Source organism: Schistocerca gregaria, chromosome 10 (assembly GCF_023897955.1).
Source record: "Schistocerca gregaria isolate iqSchGreg1 chromosome 10, iqSchGreg1.2, whole genome shotgun sequence".
Taxonomy (NCBI): Eukaryota; Metazoa; Arthropoda; class Insecta; order Orthoptera; family Acrididae; genus Schistocerca; species Schistocerca gregaria.
The window spans coordinates 219,221,617-219,249,552 of NC_064929.1; the positions used below are offsets into that span (position 1 = coordinate 219,221,617).

Below are 27,936 nucleotides of genomic sequence, written 5' to 3' on the forward strand. Positions count from 1 at the left end.
TTATAATGCAAATACAGCAATTGTGGATTTTTGTTTTCTTCATTATTCACTTGAATGTTTTCAAACCACTAACAATGTACAGGTGGTAACTGTTTTATATTGTGTTTTCTCCAGATAGGATGTGATCCAGAATATTTTCTAGTTAACTCTAAGGTAGTAGAAATTGTTTCTTGAAATTATCCTCTTTTCAAAAGTACATAGAAAACAACTCTTCCAGTTCTGTATCCAAATTATGTACTCTTCTAGGATCACAGACGACTAAGTTAGCACATTTTGAAAGTTCAAAGAAAGAGAAATCATTTATTAAAAAATTCATCGAATGATATTGTAAAGAAAGATGCTTGTTCTGAATACTGTGCAAGCAAGCCTCTGGTTTTTTACAGGCAAAGTGAAGACACTTTTTCGTAACATTGCAGCAGGTTTTACTTGACATTTTAAGTTGACTGAACACCAAAAATATGCCATTTAGCTTTTTATCACAAAAGAGAGCTTCTCACAAAAGGCATGCTGCAGGTGTGCTGCACATATTGACTGCCAATTAATGCCTGAAAATTTGTTGTGTACTCAACTCTGTTTTAAAATATGAACTTATATAGTATGTTCTAGATGTCATGTCGATTAATCAGGTTTCTGCCAGTTATTCGCGTCTTTCCTGCATGATATTTCAACTGTGTGTCTCGCAGTCTTCTCCAGGTGCTGTCTGATACTGATTCCAATGGGGAACAAGTCCAGTACTTACGCCTACGATGTGCTAGGTGTTTCCTCTGCAGTCTCTGCCGAGTCTGGCACTCTGTCCGCAGTGTGCACTTATAGCTGCGGCTGTTCTGAACACTGTGCACGTACTTTTTGGTTATAATCTGTTGTCAATATAGCTGAATTAAGTTCTGAATGGTATCCAAGTTGTGCTATACATTTTATCTTCTGATTGTCACCATTTGAGTCCTGTTGTGAATTAGGATGTTCTGTTACCATGGTGTGCCGTGTTAGGCGTTCCGTCCCAAGTTATTGACCCTCAGGAGTAGCTGCAGTGTTGTTCTGAGGCCGATCGTGTTCAAACTGACAATTGAGAATCGGAAGAGCGTCCTCAAGTATTGTATCTGTTGTACCATTTCGTGTATGTCCCTTGTTACGTGTACTGGGCTGTTATCTCTAAGTCCATCTTTATCCTCATGTCCCTCGGGATCTGGATGTTGCGTCTTCAGATGATCAAGTGCTGGGTTCAAAGCAGAGCTCAGCTGGAAACCGGTGTCCCGGTTAATGAGATTCTCCGCGATCTCGATCTCGATAGATTCTTCGATGACACTGTCCCAGTATCTCGACATTTGTGTTAAAATCTAGGCATCATTATACTTCATAGAATGTTTCAGTCTGGTGTGCCTCTGTACCCGATATCAACGGTCCCGGTCATCTGGCCGACGTATGCCATACCACATTCACACGGTACATGGTAAACACCCACTTTCTGTAGGCGCAAGCCAGCCTCCGCACTCCCTCGTAGGGCCTTAACCTCGGTGGGTGGACGGAACACGCTTTTAATGTTATGTCTGAGAAGAATTCTGCCGATTTTGGCAGATATCGGCCCGACATACGGCAAATATGCAACCTTTTGCGTTTCATCTTTTATCTCTTCCGGAACTGCTGCTGGGGAAACGAGGCACAGTGCCTTTTGAACATCTTGACAAGAGTATCCATTTATGTAGAACACAGATTGTAGATGTTTTATCTCTGTTGCCAAATTATCCAGACCTGACAGAGTTCGTGGTCAGTGAACCAGTGTTCTGAGTACAACGTTTTTCTGTGCTGGGTGATGGCAAGCAATGAGTGGATGGGCAAGTTTCTATTAGGAACAATACATACATAGATTGTGGACAGTTGGGAATGCGGGTCTCACGGGAGGCGTGCAAGAGATATGACCCTGCAGTCGCAATATTCATCTTTGTCTTCAGTGACTAAGACGGATAAAGCGTCTGTCACGTAAGCAGGAGATCCCGGGCTCGACTCCCAGTCGGGGCACGCATTTTCGGCTGTCCCCGTCCAGGTATATGAACAACACCCGTCGGCAGCTCAGGGTTTCAATTAACTATCATTTATTCTAGAGAAGCTGCACGGTTGTCAACGGTGTCTGTTCTCTCGAGAACAGTTACTATCTTCATACGCTTACCTAAATTTTTGCTAATAATCCTCAATCTGTCAGCTGCAGCTCAAACAAAAATGTAAGCTGTTTCACTATTAAAAACTAGAACAGTCTGCATATACGGACAAGAAAAAAGTTTCCCCGATTTACCAGTTAAAAATAATCTTTTTCTAGGGTGAAAATACACTTTTTCCCCAGTGAAAGTACATTTTTTCCGTGTCAAATGACGACATACTTTTCCTCAGAGTTGTAAAACTCATCAATCCTTTGAACAGAGTAATGGCTTTATATACTGACATAGAACTGCCTACAGCTTTAGGAAAAGAAACACAGCAAAAAACAATGCATTTTGGAAAGATCTTTTATGTGCAGAAACACGTGCATTGTGTATTTATGTATTACAAAGTATAAATACAAATTCCACTAAATACAGCTCTGTAGCTTCCAAAGCACTGAAATCGAGACTGTGCCCCTGGATGTGCTTTCAGGATAATCGTACTTTCTGCCATCATTATTGCCTAATTTGTAATATATGAAAGTACTACATTAGACATGAAAAACTAACCTTTAAACTTGATATTTTTTAACATGTTACCCTTTAAGGTACATCAAACACAAATGTACCTGTAAAATTTTAAATAATTCCAGAAATGACTAGCCTTCTCGGTCTGGAAATTGTGTCAAATACTTTGTGACTTAAGAAATTCATTGCATGTTCTCATATGTAACACAATTAATCTTACATAAAATGAAATTTACTTTGAAAGTAACACTTCTCTAATTACCATTCACAACATTTTCCCACGATCTGTTAGAAATTTAAACAGCTGTCACATCACACTCATCAAAAGCAGTTTGTTGTTACGAAGTATTGCACAATCTTCATCCCAAAGCCTTTGACACATTTTGCTGTCGGCAAATGTTTGTGCGTGATCTGTGTTTTGTTGTCATAAATGGCAAATTTTCTTCGGGACGAAAGTTTTATTTTGGTGCCAAACTCTCGTTTATGTTTTATTGCTGCAGTATCACTCTGCAGTAACAAGCTAAAGTAAAATTCTTTGTTAGAGTATCAGTTCTTACCAGTCAAAATTACAAAAAATTGACTGAAAACTGAAGCAATGAAAAATTCCTAGAATTCTATAACATTCCCTGGTTTTGCAGAGTGAAAAAATTCTTATGATTTTCCCAGATTACCAAGTTGCCTTGGGGCATATGGTGTGCATTTGGAGAACACTGTAAAAGTAGTCAATTTGCATAAGCACCGAGCAAGTGCATATATCTGTGTCGTATCCAAAACGGTCATAGGAAAACTTATTCCACAGCCTGCTCAACCATTACTCCTAGTCACTGATAAAAGTTTATCGTTCGATGTCTTTCCTGAAATCGGTATAGACGGTATGCCAACAAAAAAAGGTGATCCGTGTGAAGTGTCCAGTTTTAGACAAAATTCAAAAATCGCCAATTTAACTACAGTTACGGAGCCTATAATAAAATGGCACCCATTTTAAATGTTGTCGTAAATAATTTACAACAAACATTGTTGTAAACAACATTCTCTATATTCACTGTGACGAACAGTGTAATTCTGACGCAGCCCGTTCAGTTGTGACTGTCAAATGATGCAGATCTAGTAGTAAAGAAACTGGCTTACCTTCTCCTGCTGGTTGAGAGTCGGGGAGCGGTGCATGAGGGCGAACTGCATGTAGCAGGCGGCGCTGCAGAAGTAGACGTCCCCGTCAGGCCCCGTGTCCGCCACCAGCTCCTCCCTTGCCGACAAACCCGGGATCTCACTCACCTTCTTGCGTATCAGGTTCGTCAGGATCACAACGTCGCAGTGACGGCAAAATTTTGCGGCGCCGTTCAGGATGCTCTGGATATCTACGGGAGCTGAATGAAAGAAAGCGAGACGGTGTCTCAGAAACTGCCAGAGATGTTCGTGTTTGTGCAGGTTAAGTCGTTTTGATACTCGAGAAATGTGCAAAAAAGTGAGGGAGGAATGGAGAACTGTCAATTACTTCCCTTATTTTGTTATCTACTCTATTTGAACTTCAAACTGTGTGAACTTCTGGGATAATTTTCACACATATATCTTGGCGTATAAAGTTCACTGCAATCAAATATAATGAAAACTAGAAAAGATTCGTATTAACAACTACGAGAAATGACATTTCTATCGGAGGCTACCGAAGAAAATTTAAAATTACTCGACAGTTGTCACTTCGTGCAGCGTTGCCGGTTTCCTTGAATCGAAGCATTCAGTGTCTTGCCCCCAAACTGCCACGACAATTGGTCAGGTCACTTCTAATTCCTTGTCTGCTACTCTTTTTTGTTGTGTTTGGATATCAAATCTTGGGTCTGGTATTTTTGTTTCATATTAAATCACAGAGGTTAACACATACACACAACGGTGCTAATGAAATACACACTTCGTACACAGCACTAACTGAACACTACAGGATATTTCCAAACGAGACACGATTCGGCGTCACATACACAGTTATTGTAATCGTGGAGATCAGCTTACATTAGATGAGCTTACACAACAATGCGTGAAGCCGAATTTTTAAAGGCTGCAATTCATCGTCGGGGCTGGGTCACCGCAGTCACAAATATAACTTCGTAATTGATTAATGTAGCCTAGTGCAATACTTAGCATACGAACCTGACGCGTAGAAGGTCACAGGTTCGAATCTCTTCAAAATGTAGCGAAATATTTTTTCTAAATCTAATTAAAATAGTATGGTTATTATTTTATTCAATTAATTAGTTTAAATGTAATTCTTTTTACTTCTGTTTGTTTAGCATGTCATTTTCATCTCCGTTGGTTTCTTTATTTCCTCTAATTTCTCATCTTAACATTCTTTGTTCATCTTAAATCTGCCTGTGTCACCTATAATCTGCAATAACCAAGTTCGAACAGTTCAAATGGCTCTGAGCACTATGGGACTTAACTTCTGAGGTCATCAGTCCCCTAGAACTTAGAACTACTTAAACCTAAGGACATCACACACATTCGGGCCCAAGGCAAGATTCGAACCTGCGACCGTAGCAGTCGCACGGTTCCAGACTGAAGCACCTAGAACTACTCGGCCACTCCGGCCGGCAACAACCGAGTTCCGGCAAGGACTGCTCATCGGTTGGTAAAGCAGCTGCTCGTGTAGCCCGTGTGAGGATACCTACACACAACTGATGATAGCAAGAAAGTAACAGTTTTTCCATTTAAGTTTGCTCACAGAGATTAGGTATAACCGCTGTGAACAAAGTGATCGTGAATTTAGTTCTGCCATAGAATTCTGATCGCCATTTTCTCGGGTACATTGCACATCACTGGGTTGTGGTTAGCTCAGAACACGAATTTAAATTCAAGGCTACAAAATGCACTGTCCACTACAGTTCAGTCAACTGTCACTCAAAATCAGCTGCCCACAGAGCATCTCCGATTTCCGTCATACCTCGCGGAGGCCACTTTCGACACTCGTCCACGTTACACATTGACAGCATTTGTGAAGTGGGCCACCGTGTTTGTGTGTCACCTATAACTGAGTGGTAGCTGGCAACCAATGTGGCAACACTGCAGGGGCAAGTGACAGACACGAAGTATCGAGTAATTTTAATCCGACTATTAGACTTCCCTTCAGTTTCTGGAAATAGAGCATTTAATTCCTGAGCCCCCGTACCGACGTCACTCGACTAGTGATTTAAACACTACACAATCGGCGCTCACTCACCTCCTTCCTTGCCGTCCTTCCCGCGAGTCCTGTACAGCCCCAACTTCTGGGAGGGTGGCGTACTCGTCCTCTCAATTACGTCAAACGCCGCGGGCGTTGGCACTCGCAGGATGCCAGCCAGCCGGTGCAGGACGCCCGCAATGTCCTCGGCGGCAGCGGCCGTCAGCGTCAGTGTCACCGTCACGTTGCCGGAGTCTCGCAATGGAGCCGGTGGGGACGGGCCGAACCGCTGGCGCACCAGCAGTTGAGGCCCTCCGGCGTTTTCCTTGTCCTGTGCGAGCCGGGAAAATGTACAAGTTCTATCTACAGAGGAGTACAGGACTATTTCGGTTGTCCGGAAGTAACCTCTATCACACTACATATAAAACATGAAATACTGCAGGCAAGTAAATACATACTGGAACCGAGTGTGTGTGCATTCATTTTTACATTTAATTACTTGTTAATCTCTTAACAAACAGGCAAATTCCCTCTGCCTTAAATTTTGCCACTTGATATTGCAACTGGCACACAAACCTCATAGTTTTTTGTGGGATATGAAGTGTAGGGGCCAAGACATTTCTTGTGTTTGAAGACATGGAATTCACTCGGACCCGAGTCTGACCTTTTCAAAAAAATCCCATTTGAAGTGACATACAATTCTCGTGTTTTCCAGATGGAGTATAGCTAACTACTCTCGGGAACGAACACAATACCCCAATAGTTAAGAAACCACACCCCTTAACTTTCAATCTCTCTTCTCGTCTGCTAGCCGTCTACAGCCCCTCAACTCTCCTGTAGGCTACGGCGTTGTCGGCAACCGGCAACAGTTTGCTGCTCACCCTATCTGTTAAATCATTTATGTACACAGAGAACAAGAGTGGTTCTATCACACTTCCCTGGGGCACTCCTGACAATACCTCGCCTCCGGTGAACATCTGCTACCGAGGACAACATACTGGGTTCTATTACTTAAAATCTCTTTGAGTCACTCACATATCTGAGAACCTAATCCGTACGCTCGAACCTCTGTTACCAGTCTGTACGGCACTGGCTCGACCCACAAACGTTTTGCCAGGACTTCTGGATTAAGTTTTTATTATGCCATTGACACTATTTGCAAATTGGATCACTTTAATGCCACGTCAACCGTGTAAGGCGTATTTCAAATATGCTACAACAGTGGCATATTCAGAAGTAGAGACAGAAAACAAGTTAGTGAAAACCGCAACTGAGATATTGTGAGTATGTATTTGATAAAAACCATCCACTAAAACATCATACGACTTTACTTTTCAAGTTGGGGTGAAAATAATTTATGTGAAGCACGTGGAAAGTGATTACGCTACATGTCAACACCTCAAACGAAGGTACTGTAGGATGACCCACAACATTCACTGCAGGTATCGCCTTACCACATCGGCAGCATCCTTGGCGTAGTGTGGTGGTGGGCGCAGCCGGATGGGTATCGGAGTGACAAGTGGAATGACAGGAGAGGTGCGGCGTGCTGCCCACGCCTTGCTGTCTTCCTCACTTTCGTCTTCGTCTTCATCTTTAATTAATTGTAAACCTTTACAGAGAGAAAATTTTGTACCGTTAAGACGACAGCTCGGCAAGAAACTAAAAAAAAAATAAAACTCTATAGAGGTAAGAAAACAGAAAATAACCACTTGGTACACAGAGCACACTTTGAAGACTGGCACATAAATAAGATACGTAATTAAATTAAGCTTCACATCTCACCTGGAAAACGAAGTGGAAGATCTCTGAAAACACACTCGGGAGAAGACGAACTTATAATGGTGTCCGGCGTGTCGTTATCTCTCTCCCGATGATCTTTCTTATCGTCACCTGAATAGTGGCAAATAAATAATTTTTAGTACAAGCTTAAAAGGCCTCTTCGCATCACGTGATTTGGTTAATGAAAGATAAAATATTATGAGATGTGGAACTGAGAAGGAAAGAAAAAAGCACGAAAAGATGACAGGAATATGAAACACATTTTATCCTCCCCGTCAAGCTCACTCTGCCTGCAATGACACCAGGTGTTCCTGATATATTTGAAGCACACAATAACTGCTTTGACCTCTACTGATCAAATTTGCAAGTGCCCAAGAAAGTGAAATGGCTACCCAGCGGACAGTGTTTCAGAATCAGCATTCGAACACTTATCTTTTAAGAATAAAAATTTATTAACTGTAATTTCCTACTGACAATGTTACAATATATATGAAAAACTAAATGGAATAAACTACAGGCAGAAATTATACTCACTGTCATTATCAAAACGAACAGAAGCAAACTCCTGGTCGTAAAACCCTCGCTGTGTCGACGGAGGTGGGAGAGGAGGCAGTGGCGGCAGAGGACCGAATGGCCTCGTGTTGTAATGGTCCGAAACCTACATAAACATAAAACTTCTAGCATGTTAATAAAACAATGAATTGGATTCAGTTTTAACAAACTATAGTGAAATCACTAACTCAGTCTCAGCAGCACTCCTTCTGAAAGAAAATGTACATAAAATTCAAAGAAACATTTCAAAATTTACACAGTTCGTAGGTACATCTTAACTATCCTGCAAAGCAAATGACGCTGTGTTGTTGAGACAAACAGCTGAAAAATTATTTATCATAGGCTTCAACATTAAGAGCCTGCCAACAGAACATCACACAGCAATATTTTGCAAGCTTTAGGAAAAATGTTAAAGATACATGTTGAAGCTTCCTCAGTTATGTAATTTGTGATTCAAAACGTGGATGAGAGAGAGAGAGAGAGAGACCATATGAATTGCCATACTGCAATGAATGAGCAAAAAGAACACAGCAGTGTAAAGTAGAAAACCTCCAATATTTAAGAAACACAATACCGTAATCACACAAACTCACCACTGTTTCCCGCAGCAGAAGCTAGACTTGACTGTATAAATGTGATTATGAACTAACTCAATAAAGTGTGAGAGAATATTTGCAGAAAACTGTGTTTCAACTCTCTTAAAACCACTATGGACTTTTTATTCTATAAATGAAAGGCTATGCTATAACTGGAAGGTCACTCACCCGTGTAAAAAAACAAGTCATGGTCAAAGATTTGTCCCAGTCTCACCCACCAGTCAATTAATATAGGACAAATTTTGGTGACCCCACCCATTATTTAAAATTTTTACCGAGTATTGTCGTGTGTGTGCTGTATCATTAATGCCACAAAAATTCTGTTTTCCTCGAATAAATCCTGTATTTGCACAATAAAACACTTCACACAGTTCATAAATAAATAAAGACACTGCCTGACAAAAAGTGAAACACCAAGAAGGGGAGGAGGGATCACAATGAAACTTCATGGGCTCCACATGGTACGTGATGACAAATTCAAGTCAAATTTATAATGAACTTGGTAGTACGAGCTGACTTATCAGTGTGATGTCGCACCCCCTCGGGTCCAGACGCACACACCGTTTTGGTATGGACGGCCATCATATAGTTGTCATACCCTCTCCCAATATGAGCTGGCCCACAATCGGTTTAACTGGTCCTCCACATCCCGGCTACTTGTACAGGAACAGAGTCGACGTCCGAGTCGGTCCCGCACCCGTCTTATCGGGGACGGGCCCGGGTATCTCGCAGTCTGAGGGAGAATCTTAATATCATGCGGACGGTTCACAGACGCACGTGCCATATGTGGACGTGCACTGTCCCATTGGAAAACAGAACCACAAAACTGTCACTCGAGAGATAATATGCAAGGATACAGTACGTCCGTAACTGTTGTGCGTCGGAGCTCCCTCAGTCGCTACCCGACGTGTTACTCTATAGCTCCCCACACTGTGACACCGGCAGTAACATTGCAGAACTCTTCGAAACACCAGAAGTCTCAGACAGCAGGCATTTGGGATTCTGCAGGACTGCCATTCATCTCCGAGCGCAATACAGCAATATTCGTCAACAGTCCACACTTCCCAGTCATGATACCACTCCAAATGCAGCCACTCCACCGATGGAGCAGGACAACACAGCAGTCGAGCGAAGTTCGTTACTCGTTCTCTGACCGCAGGTGTAGAGGTGAAGAGGTGACAATGTGCTCAGTTGACAAAATTAGACGTGGGAGACCAGAAACTCGATGACAAGTACACCTCCTCTCACATTCCCATTTACTGTGATATCTGGCCACCGCCACACAAACAAAAGCCTCACAATTCGACCGACCGGCCAATTGGAGACCCACGTTACGGCCCCTTTTAATCACCGTCAGATGTCGGTATGCCATCTCACGCGAGTGCACGTCACTTCCGTGTCCTCCACTGTGATCACTCGATACCAGACATCATTCGTGCCCTTATAAACCCCACTGGGCCCGGTAACGACATAAAACATGAACTACACTAAAGGAGTCTGGTGACCATTCTACTTGTCAGAGAGAAGTGTACTCTAATAATTTAGATATCCACAAATATTGTCTGCACATGTACAGAGCTACACTGATATCTAACCATGTCTTCTGAGTGCTTCGCTTATTTTGCCAGGTAGTGTAAATAAATAGAGCTACTCTGTTATCAGGTTTTGGTAAGAATATGCAATTGGATTCTGGGTTATAGAATATAAATTGTAATTTACTAGGTACATTATTATCAAGATGTTACATTGTTTGCTGCCACCCCTCCAAAAAAGTCAGTAATGAAACAAGTCGCTAAATACTGAGGTTCTTCCTGGCACTTTTTCTGTCGAGATGTAACAAGGTCTCCTCACAATTAGCCAACATTAGAGTGCAATTTTTGAATGAGAATCCCGCAGTGCAACATTTGCTTACATACAAAATGGATTTCGATTACCTACTTTGTGTGGTTGTGCTGAAATGCTATTTATTTGCATGTCCAAGTACAGAGTGCACTTTGTACCAATTTGTCATTTGTGGGATGCTACCTTCAAAGTGTGGCAATCTTAACAGGTAGTAGTTTTGATACTACGAGCGGAAAATATAGTTTCATCGTGTAAATCCTGCCGAAGGTGTGCTTTAGCTATGTTGGCATGAAATTATAAATTAAGTGCTATGTTCCCAGTCATCTACATATTTTGTGCAAAACACCAAATATTAAGACTATATGTAGAGTCATCGAGACAATATTTTAGTCGTTTAGAGTAATTGAAACCTTTCTGAAATTGCTCATTTACGCGAAAATTATCACCTATATGCTATCGATCAGAAAATGACAGTTTTAAAAACATAAATATATATTCTGGAACATTTTTTTTTCTCCTCACAGCCTCAAATTTAATTCTTCAAGCAAGTCCAAATATGTCTATCCTTGAGCAACACTGGGTTGCAGATTTTTAGACTCACATTGGGTAACGATGCACTCCCGTATCTGCCACGCAGTTCTCCGGTCAGGGGTCCCACCTTCGTAGCGTCACCTGCACCGAACACGGGGCACGCCGAGTGGTTCCTGGCCAGAGTCGGCTCGAGAATCGACAGAGGTGGCAACTGCCGCAACTGTGTCATCACGTTCTCCACAAACGTGTCGTAGTCTTCTTCCGCCTAAGAAAAGCCAAATAGCTATATGTCCATCACTCTATACAACAAATCTGCACGTACATTAAAAATTTCATAATTATAATGCACTTGAATACGTATTTATCAAAACTCACAACAGTCGACAAATGGTGATAAAATGTTACATGTTGAGACATTTGTGACAGAAGAAATGGAAATACAAGTTTGGAAATAGGCATTTATAGGTGATCAAATACAGCAGTCACTGCTCGCAGTATCTCAGAATAAACTAGGAAAGTGTAAGGATAAATATGCACGAGTCCAAGACAATGTGCCTCCACATTTTGCACCTCCTAAGGCTCCCCAGCTCCATTATCACAGCTCGAGGCTCGAGGCTCTCCTAAGCAGATTTACAGGTGGAGGACAGGCGGCAGCAGTGTAAGCTCGGGCTGGACAACGAAGCAGCAGTCTCCTTTTATCCTTTGGACTGCAGATGCTGCCCAAACGTACAGATGCAGTTCATGGGGAAAATGCTAGGAAACAAAACTGCCTCACTTCCACATTGATGAATGCCAAAGGCTTCATTTGTTAATGGCATGACTAGAGTCTTATTTCTGAAAGAAAAATCCAGGATGGAATGTAACAATATTATGAAAAGGACAGTTGCTACTGACCATATAGTGGAGATGCTGAGTCACAGATACGCTGAATAAAAAGACTGTCAGAAAGTGAGATTTTGGCAAATAGGTCTTCGTCAGAAATACACACACACACACACACACACACACACACACCACAGACTCTAGCTGCTGAGGTCAGACTGCCAGTAGCAGTGCATGATGGGAAAAGCAAGCAGGGGTTGGGGGTAAGGAGGACGCTGGGTGGGGAGGGGGAGTGACAGCACGGTAGGAGGGGGGACAGTAAAGTGCTGCTCGTGGGAGTGTATAAGGAAGTAGTGCAGAGAAGGTAGGGCAGCTAGCTGCAGTCGGGACCTTGGGGAGATGGGGGAGAGGGGACAGGGGGAGTGAAAAAGACTAGAAGTAAGGAGACTGATGATGTGTTGGTGGAATGGAATGGCAACAGGTAAAGAGCTAGATGGTTAAGGACAATGAGAAACTTGGGGCCAGGAGGGTTACGGAAACGTAGGATATATTGCAGGGACGTTCCCACCTGCACAATTGGGACGTTCCCACCTGCACAATTCAGAAATTCTGGTGTTGGCAGGAGGATCCAGATGACACACACAGGCTGTGAAGCAGTCACTGAAAAGAAGAATGTCATGATGGGCAGCATGCTCAGCAACAGAGTTGTCCAGCTGTTTCTTTGCCACAGCTCATCAGTGGCCATTCGTGTGCACAGACAGTTTTTTCGGTTGTCGGGCCTACGTAGAATGTTGCAGCTTAGCTTGTAGATCATACGACTGGTTTCGCAGGTAGCTCTGCCTTTGGTGGGATAGGTGGTAGTGGGAAAATGTACGGGACACATCTCGCATCTAGGTCTATTACAGGGATACGAGTCACGAGGATAAAGAGTCGGGAGCAGGTGTCGTGTAGGGATGGACAAGGATGTGGTGTCACCGCCAGACACCACACTTGCTAGGTGGTAGCCTTTAAATCGGCCGCGGTCCGTTAGTATACGTCGGACCTGCGTGTCGCCACTATCAGTGATTGCAGACTGAGTGCCGCCACACGGCAGGTCTAGAGAGACTTCCTAGCACTCGCCCCAGTTGTACAGCCGACTTTGCTAGCGATGGTTCAGTGACTTCCACGCTCTCATTTGCCGAGACGATAGTTAGCATAGCCTTCAGCTACGTTATTTGCTACGACCTAGCAAGGCGACATTATCTGTTGCTATTGGTACTGTGAATTATGTAATGTCAAGAGCGATGATCTCCATTAATGGATTAAAGTTAAGTATTCCACCAGCTACGTCCGTATTTCTCAATTCTATTTCCCTTGTCATGTTCCAGACTCACGCCAGCCTACGTGAGCTAAAACGCGTGCATTTTGGCCTCCTTTAGTTATACGGGTTGGCTCTCCTGCCAACCACAACATTGGCGACGAGAGTAAAAGTGTTCTTATCTAAATTGCCCTGATTTACTTGTGTAATGGCTTCGCCACAATCTCCAGATGTACTGTCCGAATTTTATCGTTTGCAGAATCAGCAGACGCAGGCCTTACTGGATGCCCTTGGACAGCTCATCCAGGGTCAAGGTGCGATGCAAAACGATGCGGCAGCAGGCACTTCACCGCTAATGCAGCCACAACACGCTGTTGCACCCACTTTTTGACCTTTTGATGCTGCGCTGGAAAGCTGGACAGAGTGGTCACGCCAATTTGGATTCCATCTCGCCGCCTACAGAATTCAAGGTAACGAGCGGCAGCCTTTTTTGTTATCGTCCGTAGGGGTGACCACGTACCGTGTGATAGTCAAATTATTTCCCCGACGCGACGTAGCAACTCTATCCTACAAAGAAATTTTGTCTGCATTAGATGCATATTTCAAAGAATCAGTCAATGTAGATGCCAAACGGTATACCTTCTTTCGAACGAAACGTACGGCAGGTCAGACTAATTGGGAGTGGGTTGCAACCTTGCAAGGCCTTACTAGGGATTGTGCTTTTGAGTGTCAATGTGGACTCCCTTATTCAGATACTATGGTATGTGATGCAATTGCACAGAACGTTTCTGATGTTCGTATAAGGGAACAGATTTTGAAACTAGTAAATCCCTCCCTTCAACAAGTGATGGACATATTGGATCGGCAGGACACACCTGACTTTGCTCAGGAATCATTTGAAACTTCACCAGCAGTGTGTCAGGTAAACCGGCCCCCCGGGCGAGCTGCAAGGAGCAGTAAACTGCCCTCGCACCCAGCTGCGCGGCTCTCAGCCACGTGTGCCGCACAGGCAAGCAAATGCAGTGATCAAATCATGCCCGCGATGTGCTACTAAACATTCGCATAAGACTTGCCCGTCACGCCAAACTATTTGCTTTTATTGTAATAAACAAGGACATGTTCAGAGTGTTTGCCAGAAAAAGCTCAGATCGGAAGCTCATACCCGTTCCAGGCCCTTTGCTTTGCACCAGAATTGGAATCAAACCAAGGATACTCAGGCTCGCGAAACTTCGCCCATGGAAATTCATGTAGTTTATTCCACTCCGCGCAGTGCCACTCTCTCTAACAGTGACTGATCGTCCCAAAAATAGTGTGCGTCGACATCGCCGGAACTCCCGTCAAGTCGCAAGTGATTATGTACCAGTGTCAGTTCACGTTGCACGAGACAGTCGCTCTTGTCGTCAGCAGGACAATAAACTTACAAAGACTTGGACATTAACGGCAAAGTGATACCATTCCAGCTCGATACCAGAGCTGCAGTTTCACTGATCAATCAAGACACTTACAAACTGCTGGGCACACCTCCGTTGCGTGCCGCAAATGTTCAGTTAACAAGCTATTCACGGCAACGTATCCCTGTTTTAGGACAGTGCAGCCTTCTTGCAACATACAAAGGACAAACAAAACTTGTGTCATTTTACATCCTTCGTTCTTCTTCTGCAGTGAACTTGTTTGGTTTCGATTTATTTCAGTTGTTTAACTTGTCTATAGTAAATAAGGTCCTATCAGTGAACCAGACTGTGCCTTCAGACAGTGTTTCTCGTCTATGTGAAGAATTTGCAGACATTTTCGCACCGGGCCTCGGTTGCGCTACGAACTATAAAGCACATTTGGACCCGAAAGTAAACGCGCAACCGAAATTTTTCAGAGCGTGCAATGTTCCCCACGCAATGCATGATGAGGTTGCAAAAACATTACACGATTTGGAATCACAAGGTGTAATTGAAAGTGTGCAGGCTTCTCTCTGGGCATCACCCTTAGTAATTCTGCCAAAACCTTCCGGAAAGTTGAGACTTTGTGTGGACTTCAAGGCAACAGTGAATCCACAACTAGTGATTGCAACTTTTCCTTTACCCCACCCGGAAGCTTTTTTTGACAAACTGTGCCCGGGTAAATATTTTTCGAAGTTGGACCTAGCAGATGCGTACTGTGGACAAAGAATCCCAGTGCGTTTTGGTGGTTAACACGCATCTTGTTTTGTATCGATTCAAACGACTGCCATTCGGGTGTGCATCCGCCCCTGCATTGTTTCAGCAATATCTACAAATGGTTTGTGCGTCGGTCCCTACTGCAGCAAATTATCTGGACGACATTGTAATCTCCGGAAAGACGGAAGAAGAACATTTGGCCAGTCTCAGAACATTATTTTAGGTCGTGCGACAAAATGGTCTTCGCTTGCGGAAGGACAAATGTGTGTTTTTTTGCTCGGGACTTGCCATATTTGGGATATGTACTCAATGCCCAAGGCATACATCCCAGACCAACGCACCTCAGTGCCATACAAGACTTGCCGTTGCTGCACAATTTGAATCAGCTACAGAGTGTGCTAGGAAAAATCAACTATTATCATAAATATATTCCGCATGCCTCTTCCATTTCAGCTCCGCTTCATCGCTTACGCCGTAAGGGTGTTCCGTTCGTCTGGATAACGGAATGCGAACGCGCCTTTCACCAGTTGAAATCGGCGTTGCTTTCCAATACTTGCCTTACGCCATTCGATCCCCAGAAGCGCCTTTTGTTGATGGTGGATGCATCGGATTTTGGGATTGGAGCTGTGCTTGCGCACAAAGATGGATCACACGATCGCCCTATTGCCTTTTGTGTCCAAATTGCTCTCATCTGCGCAAAGAAATTATTCACAGATCGAGAAAGAAGCATTGGCTCTCGTATTTGGTGTTACAAAGTTTCATGATTTCTTGTATGGTCGTCACTTGACCATAATCACAGACCAAAAACCTTTGACATCGCTTTTTCATCTGACCAAGCCTGTACCTCCACGTACAGTGCAGAAATTCATTCGCTAGTCTATTTTCCTCTCGCAGTACCAATACAATATCTTGTATCAGTCCACTGCTAAGCACGGAAACGCCGATGCGTTGTTCCGCTTGCCTGTTGCCGAGGATAGGGCATTCGATTCCTCCGAACTTGCTTGCATGTTCATTGATGCGGAAACCGATGACGTGGTCGAATCATTTCCAATTGATTTTCGTCGTGTAGCTACAGCCACAGCTGCCGACCCTGTCCTTGCTCCTGTTCTGCGTTTTGTTGCTACGCAATGGCCCTTGTCAAAGTCACAGATCGGGGACCTGTTGGTTCGCCGATTTTTTGCCCACAAGGAGAGACTTTTTGTACGACGGGATGTTTTGCTTTTGCGATCTGATAATGATCAGTCCGGGGTCGTGGTACCACGTTCGTTACAGTCCTCTGTCTTACAGCTTCTCCACCAAGGACATTGGGGTATAGTGAGAACGAAACAACTTGCTCGTCAGCACTGTACTTGGTTCGGAAAGGATGCCGCGATTACGAATATGTGCTCTTCTTGCATTGTGTGTGCCGAACAACAATCAGCACCACCACAGAAATTCTTTGCATGGCCAAAAGCCACTTCCCCTTGGCAACGCTTACACATCGATTTTACTGGTCCATTCTGGAATGCTCAATGGTTGGTTGTGGTAGTTTCATTCAGTAATTTTCCTTTTGTTGTCCGGATGTCTTCCACGACGTCATCTGCCACCATCCAAGCGTTATCTGCTATCTTTTGCATTGAAGGTCTTCCACAGGCTATTGTTTCTGACAATGGCCCACAATTCATCTCCGCAGAATTTCAGTTATTCTGCAAGGCCAATGGTATTCAACATCGTTTTCGTCGCAGTCCAACAGTGCCGCTGAACGATTGGTCAGGGCTTTCAAGTCACAGATGTTGAAGTTAAAAGAGTCGCATTCTCGGGAGGACGCGTTATAGCTCTTTTTGTCCTCGTATCGCTCTCAGCCCCGAGATGGTCGCTCGCTGGCTGAGTTGCTCCACGGTCGCCCTCATCGAACGTTGATGTCTTTGCTACATCCACCACATCAGGTTCCTGTGCAGAGGTTGACACCTGCTTTTGCTCCAGGCGACGCTGTCTACTAGCGAGGTTTACGGCGTTGGCTCGAAGGACGCATTCTTCGCTGCCTCGGAAGCACTATATTTCTGGTTTTGAGGGCCTCTGGTGAGGTGCGTCAGCATCTCAATCAGCTGCGCCTCTGTCGTCGCACGGTATCTGCCGCTCGACGTCTGCTTTCAGCGACGGTGCCGTCTGGTCAGCGCCCCAGGGACCCATCTACTGGCTCCCCTCAGCCCCAGGTGTTACCGACGCTGCCTTCCACTTTGCCCCATGGCGACGCGCCGCCCCCGCCGCCGCCGCCTGTTCTCCCGCCGGCGACGTCCGCAGTGGGCGCGTCGCTGAGACCGCCGGGCACCTCCCTGGGTCACGCGCCGCCGATCGCTTCCCGTGACCAGTTGTCCTCCGACATGGAACTCTTGCCCACTCCGGACCATATGTCGTCTTCGCCCGTCGGGTGCCCCGGCCCGATGGAGGTCGACCCTACGGCCCCTCCTGTGTCTCTACGGGCGCATACACCACATGTTGGCGTGCAACCTGGACCAGGTTTTCAGGCGTTTCCTAGCTCCCCGCGGTCCGAATGGCAGGGTGCGGGTGGCACAGCCTCGCCTGTTGTTAGGCTCCCCACCTCGTCTAATACGTCAACATGGGGTCCTCCCCACGACGGGCGGAAGCCTATGCCACAACCGTACGCTGATTTGCGGGGCAGGAACGTGGTGTCACCGCTAGACACCACACTTGCTAGTGGTAGCCTTTAAATCGGCCGCGGTCCGTTAGTATACGTCGTACCCGCGTGTCGCCACTATCAGTGATTGCAGACAGAGCGCCACCACACGGCATGTCTAGAGAGATTTCCTAGCACTTGCCCCAGTTGTACAGCCAACTTTGCTAGCGATTGTTCACTGACTTCTACACTCTCATTTGCTGAGGCGATGCTACGACCTAGCAAGGCGCCATTATCTGTTGCTATTGGTACTGTGAATTATGTAATGTGAAGAGCGACGATCTCCATTAATGGATTAAAGTTAAGTATTCCACCAGCTACGTCCGTTTTTCTCAATTCTAATTCCCTTGTCACGTTCCAGACATCACGTCAGCCTGCGTGAGCTAAAACGCGTGCATTTCGGGCTCCTTTAGTTATACGGGTTGGCTCTCCTGCCAACCACAACAAGGATATCGGTTAGGATAGGTGGGTGGCGGAATACCACTGTGGGAGGGGTGGGAATGATAGTGGTGGATAGGACATTCCTCATTCCTGAGCACAATAAGAGCTAGTCAAAGCCCGGATAATGTGATGCAGTCGGTCCAGTACTGGGTGGCAACGTGTCACGAGCGGAACGGTCCTCAGTATATGGATGGCAGGGTGGTAGGTGACTGGAGAGATAAGGAATGAAATTACAAGTCTGGGAGGGTAATTACAGTCTGTGAAGGCCCCAGAGTGGGGGACTGCTCTTCACAACAGATGTGACGGCCACAGGCAGCTGAGCTGTACGGAAGGAATTTCTAAGTAAGGAACGGCCGGCAGCTGTCGAAATGGAGGTATTGCTGGCAGTTTATAGGTCTGATGTGGATGGAGGTACTGATGTAGCCATCTCTGAAGTGAAGGTCAACATCGAAGAAGTTGGGTTGTGGTGTCAGGCGAAGTGAATGGGGGAGAAGGTGTTGAGGTTCTGGAGGAATACGGATAGGATGTCCTCACCCTCGATCCGGATAGCAAAGATTTCGTCGACGAATCTGAACCGGGTGAGGGAATTTGGATTCCACTAGATGGGCCACAAATAGGGTGGCACAGGACGGTGCCGTGCAGGTGCCGATAGCGACACCCCAGATTTGTTTATAGGTAATGCCTTCCAGGGAGAAGTATTTATGGGTGCGTTTCATTGGCAGGACACTTAGAAGATGCAACAAGTCCACTAAAGAGACAGCTTACACTACACTCGTTCGTCCTCTGTTAGAATATTGCTGCGCAGTGTGGGATCCTTACCAGGTGGGATTGACGGAGGACATCGAAAGGGTGCAAAAAAGGGCAGCTCGTTTTGTATTATCACGTTATAGGGGAGAGAGTGTGGCAGATATGATACACGAGTTGGGATGGAAGTCATTAAAGCATAGACGTTTTTCGTCGCGGCGAGACCTTTTTACGAAATTTCAGTCACCAACTTTCTCTTCCGAATGTGAAAATATTTTGTTGAGCCCAACCTACATAGGTAGGAATGATCATCAAAATAAAATAAGAGAAATCAGAGTTCGAACAGACAGGTTTAGGTGTTCGTTTTTCCCGCTCGCTGTTCGGGAGTGGAATAGTAGAGAGATAGTATGATTGTGGTTCGATGAACCCTCTGCCAAGCACTTAAATTGAATTGCAGAGTAGTCATGTAGATGTAGATGTAGAATACAGTTGGTCACGGTGACTACAAAGGAGGTCGTAGATCTGGAATCAATCGGGCATTGGGAAGGGTAGTGGTCAATAGTGGTTCGTCCAAGAGCATTACGGATGTTAGTGTAAACGGAGGTGGCATCAAAAGTGACGAGCAGGGCACCGTGTGGTGAATCGACAGTAACTGTCGAGAGTCGGTCGAGGAAGGGGTAATAGGATGAAGCAGAGATTTTCTCAGTGGAGGCACAGCAACTGACTACAATGGGGCATCCTGGGTGGTTGAGCTTATGGATTTTATGAAGCACACAGAAGGTAGAGAGATGGACCCCAGGGAAGGTTTTGGGATGGGCCTGAGGATTTGAGGTGAGGCTTGAGATCCTGCTGAATTTCTGGAATGGGGTCGCTGTGGCAGGGTTTACAGATGAATCAATCTGACAGCTGGCAGACTCCTTCTGCCATATAATCCTTGCAGTTCAAAGCAACTGTTGTGAAACCTTTCTCAGCAATACAATTATAAGGTCGGGATGAGCTTTTAGGTGGTGGATCGCATTTTTTTCTGCGGCTGTAAGATTAGGTTACCTGCACCACCTAGTTGCTTCTCCCATAATGCGCTGCTGATCGCAGTCTGCCCTCAGTAGGCAGAGACTGTGGTCATGTGCATTAGTTGTGTGTGTGTGTGTGTGTGTGTGTGTGTGTGTGTGCGTGCGCGCGGCGAAGGTCCAGATGGCTGAAAGCTTACTTTCTGACAGGCTTTTTGTTGTGCCTATTTGCTGCTCAGCATCTCTGTTATATGGTTAGTAGCAGCTATCCTTTTCATACTGTAATTGTTGAATGTATGTACTGGAGGAAAGTGACATTATTTTCCATACAAAAACATTCATCTTGAGCCTTAATGAAAGTACATGTGTATCAAAAAGAATCATCTGATTTGGCACATCTATGTTTCTGAAACTAATAAACATATAAGGCACTTTTGTTATTTTTATGAATAGAAAACTCAAAATCACCCCCCACACCAAAAAATCCTTTTCACAGGTGTTGACCCCCTTGAGATGCACAGCATATGGCAATGCAGTATTCAAATTGTTCCCATACTGCAACAATCGTGTCTTGAGTTACAGCTTCCACAGCTGCTGTTATGCAATGTCTCAGTTCATTCAAGGCACATAAACAGATTCTTTTATAAACCTTCACAAGAAATAACCACTTCCAGATGGCAGTGTGGCATGTAAACCCTAACCGTGTAAAACTCGAGAGTTTGCTCTATCCAACAGTACATTGTTCACGCACTTTTCTCAAACAACACCGTAATTACGATTTTTTTTTTTTAAATCGGATGATTTTTTGAATAAAAAAGCAAATTTGTGCTAGTATGTAATTTTTAAATTATTTGAATTTGTACATCGATAAGAAAATGAAAGACATTATCGTCAAGCAGCAAATTCTATACGCATAATGTTTCTCACACGAGGAACGTGGGAAGGTATATTTCACAGATAAATAGGAAAACAAATCACAATTTGAAAAATGATTTCCAACTGACAATAAGGCTCGAGAAGGTCAGTATGCAAACCCAACTTTTTGTACTGTGCTCATTCTAAAATTTACCATACACACAAAAATTGCAATTCTTTTTTATAAAAATTATCTAATGCTATTTGCACATACAGTACCTTTGCATTGTGTTACTTATTTATTTATTTTCCAGATCATTTTACCTAGTAGTATACCACATTTTCAGTACAGAACTCTCGTCTATATGTTTAAGGGTGAGTTTTACCTTGCACATGAAGTTGTGCAAGTGCACAATAAAAAACATAACTGAGATGTCTGTTTGGGTATCCTGAACAAATACATTTCTGAAGATTACATCAACTGCAGATCTGAATGCTGGACATAATTATAAACAACTGGTGACTGTACCTGATGCATACATCAACTGAGTGTACACTGACAGATCAAAATGCTTAGTCCTGCAACTGATTATAAAGCTTACCTTCCAGTATTTTCATTGACACCTGGTCTTCTTGTCTGCATAATCCTGACAAGTGGAAAACCTTGAGGAATTGAGGTCATGGGCACACAGTGATACAGAAATGTTTAACAATGATATTTGAATTGACCAGACATTGAAATTTATAAGGCAGGAGATAAAAATTCTGACAACTAAAATTTCCATTGATCTTGATCTGAAATTGTTATATCGGTTGCAGCGTGCATGCTTGCGGGGGCGCGAATGTGTGTGTGTGTGTGTGTGTGTGTGTGTGTGTGTGTGTGTGTGTGTGTGTGTGGATTGGGGGGACTGGAATTAGATGCAGCTACAGAGAAAGAGAAGTGGCATTGTGGTGAAAGACTAGTGTCTGAGCTCTTAAGGGTCATTTATCTCTAAGAAGGAATTGAGAACTCCGACTTAAATGTAAGCCTGCATCTCAGGGAAATTCAAGAAGAGATAAACAAAATGGGGATTGTTTATGGATGTTGGCCAAAATGATAACAACACACTAAATGAAACTACAATATAATATAAATAAGACAAATTATGTATGCAACAGGAAGGTACACAAAAGCAAAATGAGTGCTCATTTTGGTATATAAATAACACTGTTCGTCAAAATGTTTGTTATAACTTAGCCACCATGGCAGCAGCATTGGGTTTACATCCAACAACCGGAGAGGGGAAATAGCAATAGCATACAATCTAATACTTGGGTTATCAGCCGAGTGACGGTGGCATCCTCTTGTTGCAATGTTTCAATGAGTTTCGTACTGGTCATCTTCCATCAGTACTTGTAGTACACTCATAAAAGTATTCGGCGTTCTGTCGAGTCCAATTCTGATTATCAGAATTGAGAGTGCCGCATCCCGGGTTGACCATGCTCGCTGATGGAACATCTGTCCTTTCCCTCACGTGTTGTCGAACACCTTCAGCTGATCTGTCACCTCCTGCCTTCTTGAGATAGTCCAAAACCACATTTCCAGCAACGTTCACAGTGCCGATATTGGCTCCGGTATTTTCGGTCCGCAATCTCTTCCGTATCTGGATATATTCCCATTTCCCAGAATCCTGCAGAAATATCAGCATCAAACTTTCCCCTTGTACAGTTCAGGTATTAGAGGAAGCAAACCCATCCTTATTCAATGATACCATATAAGGATGGTGTAATAGAATGTGTGCAAGGATACTTCTCTATTGCCTTTTTAATGGTGCAAAAAGGGCAACATCAAGTGGCTGTGTGAGATGTGCGGAATGTGCTGGCAAAAATGTGGATCTTATGTTTTCATTGGTACATTTCATTATAATATCAACACTAAGATCAGAAGACAAATTGTCCTCAATCACAATCTTCCGTCCCTGCAGATATGGGAACAGCACAGAGATAACAAGTTTTGGGATGTTGTCCTATCAAACCACCCTTCTTTAGAGTGATTTCATCTCAAACCAATAGGACCACCATGAGTCTGTGTGTCCCAAAGTTGTTCAGCTTTGTTCACAACGTAAATGAGCAACAGTTTACTGCTGGAGAAGCTGAAAAAGTCAATGAAATTGCACCCTTTGAAAAGTTTCGCACATATCTGACCTCATCTGACTACTGTCAATTTTTTACTAGAGTCATCACTGAGTTTAGTCTCATCACAGTCAACATTATTTTGTGGTGAAACACCTGCCAGTGTTGTAGTGAAATTATCAAAATAAGTAATAATATCATTCTTGCCCACTTCAGAAAGGCGTCTTTTTAACGTTCGAGCAGCTCTCTCTCTCTCTCTCTCTCTCTCTCTCTCCCCCCCCCCCTCTCTCTCTCTTTTTTTTCCCCACAAATAGCCAGACCCACCCCTCTCAAGGTAAATTACTTCTGAACCTAACCTCTTGATGTCCACATTCATTACGGTACGAGGGGCATTTGGAAAGTCCGTGCAAATATAAAAACTACTTACGTGTTTGGGGTAAACCTTTTTTATTTTTCAACATAGTCTCCTTTTAAACTTACACACTTCGTCCAATGCTGTTCTAATTTGTTGATCCCTTCTGAATAATAGGAACTGTCCAAGTCTGCAAAATAGCTATTAGTTGCTGCAATCACCTCCTCATTTGAATAAAACTTTTGTCCCGCCAGCCATTTCTTCAAATTGAGGAACAAATAAGGAGTTCGAGGAAGCCAAGTCTGGAAAATAGGGGGATGTGAAAGGAGTTGGAATTCGGAATTCTATTTCCATTAATTTGTGACCACAACTCCTGAGGTGTGTGTGGTGCATTGTCGTGATGGAAAAGGACTTTAATATGGTCCAATTGCTGGAGTTTTTCTTGCAGCTCGGTTTTCAAATGGTCCAATAATGATGAATAATATGCACCTGTAATAGTTTTACCCTTTTCCAGATAGCCGATGAGGATTACCCTTGCGAATCCCAAAAGACAGTCACCATAAACTTATCGGCCAAAGGAATGGTCTTCAATTTTTTTGGTGCAGAACCTCGTTGGTAACCGATTGTTTAGATAATTGTTTGGTCTCAGGAGTATAGTAATGTATCCATGTTTCATCCACAGTGACGAAACAATGCTTAAAGTCCTGTGGATTCTTCCTGAACAGCTGCAAAACATCCTTGCAACACTTCACACGATTCCGTTTTTAATCAAGTGTGAGAAATCGCGGAACCCGTCTTGCGGATAACTTTCTCATGTCCAAATGTTTATGCAAAATATTATGTACCTGTTCATTCGATATGCCCACAGCACTAGCAATCTCATGCACCATAACTCTTCTGTCATCCATCACCATATCATGGATTTTATCAATAATTTCTGGAGTCGTAACCTACACAGGGCGTCCAGAACGTTCAGCATCACTTGTGCCCACATGGCCACTCCGGAAATTTTGAAATCCCTTATAAACTGTTCTAATCGAAGGTGCAGAGTCAGTGTAACGTTTATCAAGCGTCTCTGTAGTCTCCTGAGGAGTTTTGCTTTTCATAAAGTAATGTTTTAATTATCACATGAAATTCTTTTTTGGTCCATTTTTTAAAAATCACTCGACTTCCTTGATGCACACGAATGCCAAACACAAAGAAATAGACCAATATGGTTGAAACTTGCAGTGCGTTCGTTCCAAAGATGCTACTAACTAAACATTACCTCGTTACGTGCCAGTCATGCCATCTCTTGGACTTTGCACAGACTTTTCAAATGCCCCTCGTATGATTTTCCAACTGATCTTATATCATTTAAGTCCAGAGGAGTCACTACAGGCCATTAATGACTCTACCATTTATTTATCTTCAGTCTCATTGAAAACATATTGAATTGCAACACTCTGAACAGGTTTCCCTTTAAATTTATTCGAAATTGTTTATATGGGGGGACAAAACTTTTTCTTCACATTTTGGAGTAACATTCCCTTCTGAATGACCTTAAGTGTTCTCCCTAACCTCTCCATAGAATAACCGCAATACTTTCTAGCCCCTGCTTTCCTTTCATAAACTCTTCCCATATTGGTAATAAAAAATCACACGAAATAAAATACTGTCTAAAGCAACCGCACTAGTTGCCGACTTTTGTACAGTCCATTATTATAAACACTGAACACTGATTGGGTAGGTACCAATATTACACTAATTTGAAGTTTTATCACATGAGAATCTTGAACTTCACAACACACTGTGGGTAAAGTCACCTTTCTAGGCCAAATTCCCCTCAGTTGATGGTACGTTGAAAAGCTCATGTCAGGGAGGGTGAAACATGGTGTTCATTTATTAGTTTCACAAACCAGAATGAGATTTTCACTCTGCAGCGGAGTGTGCGCTGATATGAAACTTCCTGGCAGATTAAAACTGTGTGCCGGACCGAGACTCGAAATCGGGACCTTTGCCTTTCGCGGGCAAGTGCTCTACCAACTGAGCTACCCAAGCACGACTCACGCCCTGTCCTCACAGCTTTACTTCTGCCAGTACCTCTTCTCCTACCTTCCAGACTTCACAGAAGCTCTCCTCATTCTGGAAACATCCCCCAGGTTGTGGCTAAGCCATGTCTCCGCAGTATCCTTTCTTTCAGGAGTGCTAGTTCTGCAAGGTTTGCAGGAGAGCTTCTGTAAAGTTAGGAAGGTAGGAGACAATGTACTGGCAGAAGTAAAGCTGTGAGGACGGGGCGTGAGTTGTGCTTGGGTAGCTCAGTTGGTAGAGCACTTGCCCGCGAAAGGCAAAGGTCCCGAGTTCGAGTCTCAGTCCGGCAAACAGTTTCACAAGCGTCAGCTGTTATTGCCTTGTGTTACAGTGTGAAATGTTCGATGCATTATTACTACGGACTTTATCGTTTGCAAAATCCCGGATTAGCAGTATAAGTTTTAGGTCCAGATAGTACTGCGCTAGGTAAGGAACCATTTTCTCGCAAATTTTTTCAGTTGTGTGCATGGTGGTTCTACCTCATTCTATTATGTTTTTGATTGTGTTAATAACAAATTTCTCTTTCCTTCTCTCTAATTCTCAGGTATATTTTGAGCACCATCAAGCTTCAAGCTTGACCACCCCCCCCCCCCCCCCCCCCCAATTTAGATTCATTGATGAGTTTATTCTTCTAACTGTCCTGATTCTAGGAGTAACATTAGTTTGGATATAGAGCATGATAATTAAAAGTTGCAGTAGTTAAAGGTACCACCATAGCTTGATATATGTAAAACATCATGAGCTTATCAGTACAATTCCATATCTGCATCTGTACTCTGCAAAACACTGCGAAGTGCATGATAAAGAGCATGTCCCTCTGTACCAGAGTTTCGCTGCGTCCCATCTGCATTTGGGGCATGGGAAGAATGTTTAAATAACTTTGTGTGTGCTGTAAGTAATCTAATTTTGTCATCATGAATCCTATGTGAGTGATGTAGGGGGCGGATGCAATCTACTTTGTAGAATGATTGTTTTTCCCCAGTATTCTGCTGATAAACATAAGTCTAGTACTAGTTTTACCTATGACTATGTCACCATTCCATTTCATATCCCTACAAAGTGTTACACCGAGGTAACTGTATGAGTTGGCCAATTCTAACTGTGACTCATTTATATTATAATATAGAATACTACATTCTTTCATTCTGTGAAGTACACAATTTCACATTTCTGAACATTTAAAGGAAGTTGCCAATTTCTGCACCGCTTAGAAATCTTATCACGATCTGACCGAATATTTATGCAGCTTCTTTCAGATATTACTTCATTATAGATAACTGCATCATCTGCAAAAAGTGTGAGCTTACTGTAACTATTATGTGCAAGGTCATTAATCAAGGGTCCCAACACAATTCCCTGGGGCGCACCCAAAGTTACTTCTATATCTGACGATGACTCTCCATCCGAGATACCACATTATGTCCTCCCTACCAAAAAGCCCTCAATCCAATCACAAATTTCACTCAATACCCCACACGATTGTACTTTTGACAATACGCATACGTGTGGTACTGAGTTAAATCCTTTTTAGAAATAAAGAAATACTACATCTTCATTACTGCCTTGGTCCTTAGCTTACAGTGTGTTATGTGAAGAAAGTGTGAGTTGGGTTTTACAGAATTGATGTTTTCGGAATCCGTGCTGACTGGCACGGAGGTGGTCATTCTGTTCAAGATACCTTATTACGTCTGAGCTCAGAATGTTTTCCAAGATTCTACAACAAACAGATGTCAAGGATTTTGTACAGTGGTTTTATGGATCATTTCTACTATCCTTCTTGTAGAAGCATATGACCGGTGTTTCCTCCCAAGAAACAGAGCGTGGTTTCTTGTTTGAGGGAGCCATGATTGATTATAATTAAAATAAGGGCTAACTCAACCACAAATTCAGTACAGGAGCTAACAGCAATCCCATCGGACTCTGGAGCTATTTTCCAATTTTAATGATTTCAGCTGTTTCTCAACACATCTCACACTGTTATCTATTTCACTTATTTTTTCAGTGGTACAAGATAACACTGGAGCAATACTCCTGAGTTTTCCTTTGTAAAGGAACATATAAATACTAGTTAAGCATTTTTGCTTCTGTTTTAGTACCCTTAATTTCAATTACATAACTGTACAGCCTTTTTTTATCTAGTTTACTGAACATATACAGCTTTCAACTTGCTTTAGTTGCCCTTTGTACTTCATCAAAGTATGATTATCTCAAATCCTTGCTGTCACAACCAACTCAAGGTCACCGATACCAGTTTTGATGTGGACATCCTTAAAGAGATGAGGTCTAATACATTACCATCATGAGAGAGGTTCC

At 43.4% G+C, this 27,936-nt stretch overlaps 1 protein-coding gene across 11 annotated transcripts in view; it reads right to left on the reverse strand.

The window, feature by feature from the left end:
- LOC126293165 (histone-lysine N-methyltransferase 2C-like) overlaps positions 1–27,936 on the reverse strand; it is a 386,337-nt gene that overhangs the window by 43,795 nt on the left and 314,606 nt on the right. For all 11 annotated transcript variants that reach the window (XM_049986267.1, XM_049986260.1, XM_049986265.1 and 8 more), the window contains 6 exons: positions 11,173–11,367; positions 8,116–8,239; positions 7,585–7,692; positions 7,257–7,411; positions 5,863–6,133; positions 3,786–4,021 (listed from right to left, as the gene is read on the reverse strand). In XM_049986267.1, the coding sequence (XP_049842224.1) occupies positions 3,786–4,021; positions 5,863–6,133; positions 7,257–7,411; positions 7,585–7,692; positions 8,116–8,239; positions 11,173–11,367 (1,089 nt within the window). The remainder of the gene's footprint in view (positions 1–3,785; positions 4,022–5,862; positions 6,134–7,256; positions 7,412–7,584; positions 7,693–8,115; positions 8,240–11,172; positions 11,368–27,936) is intronic.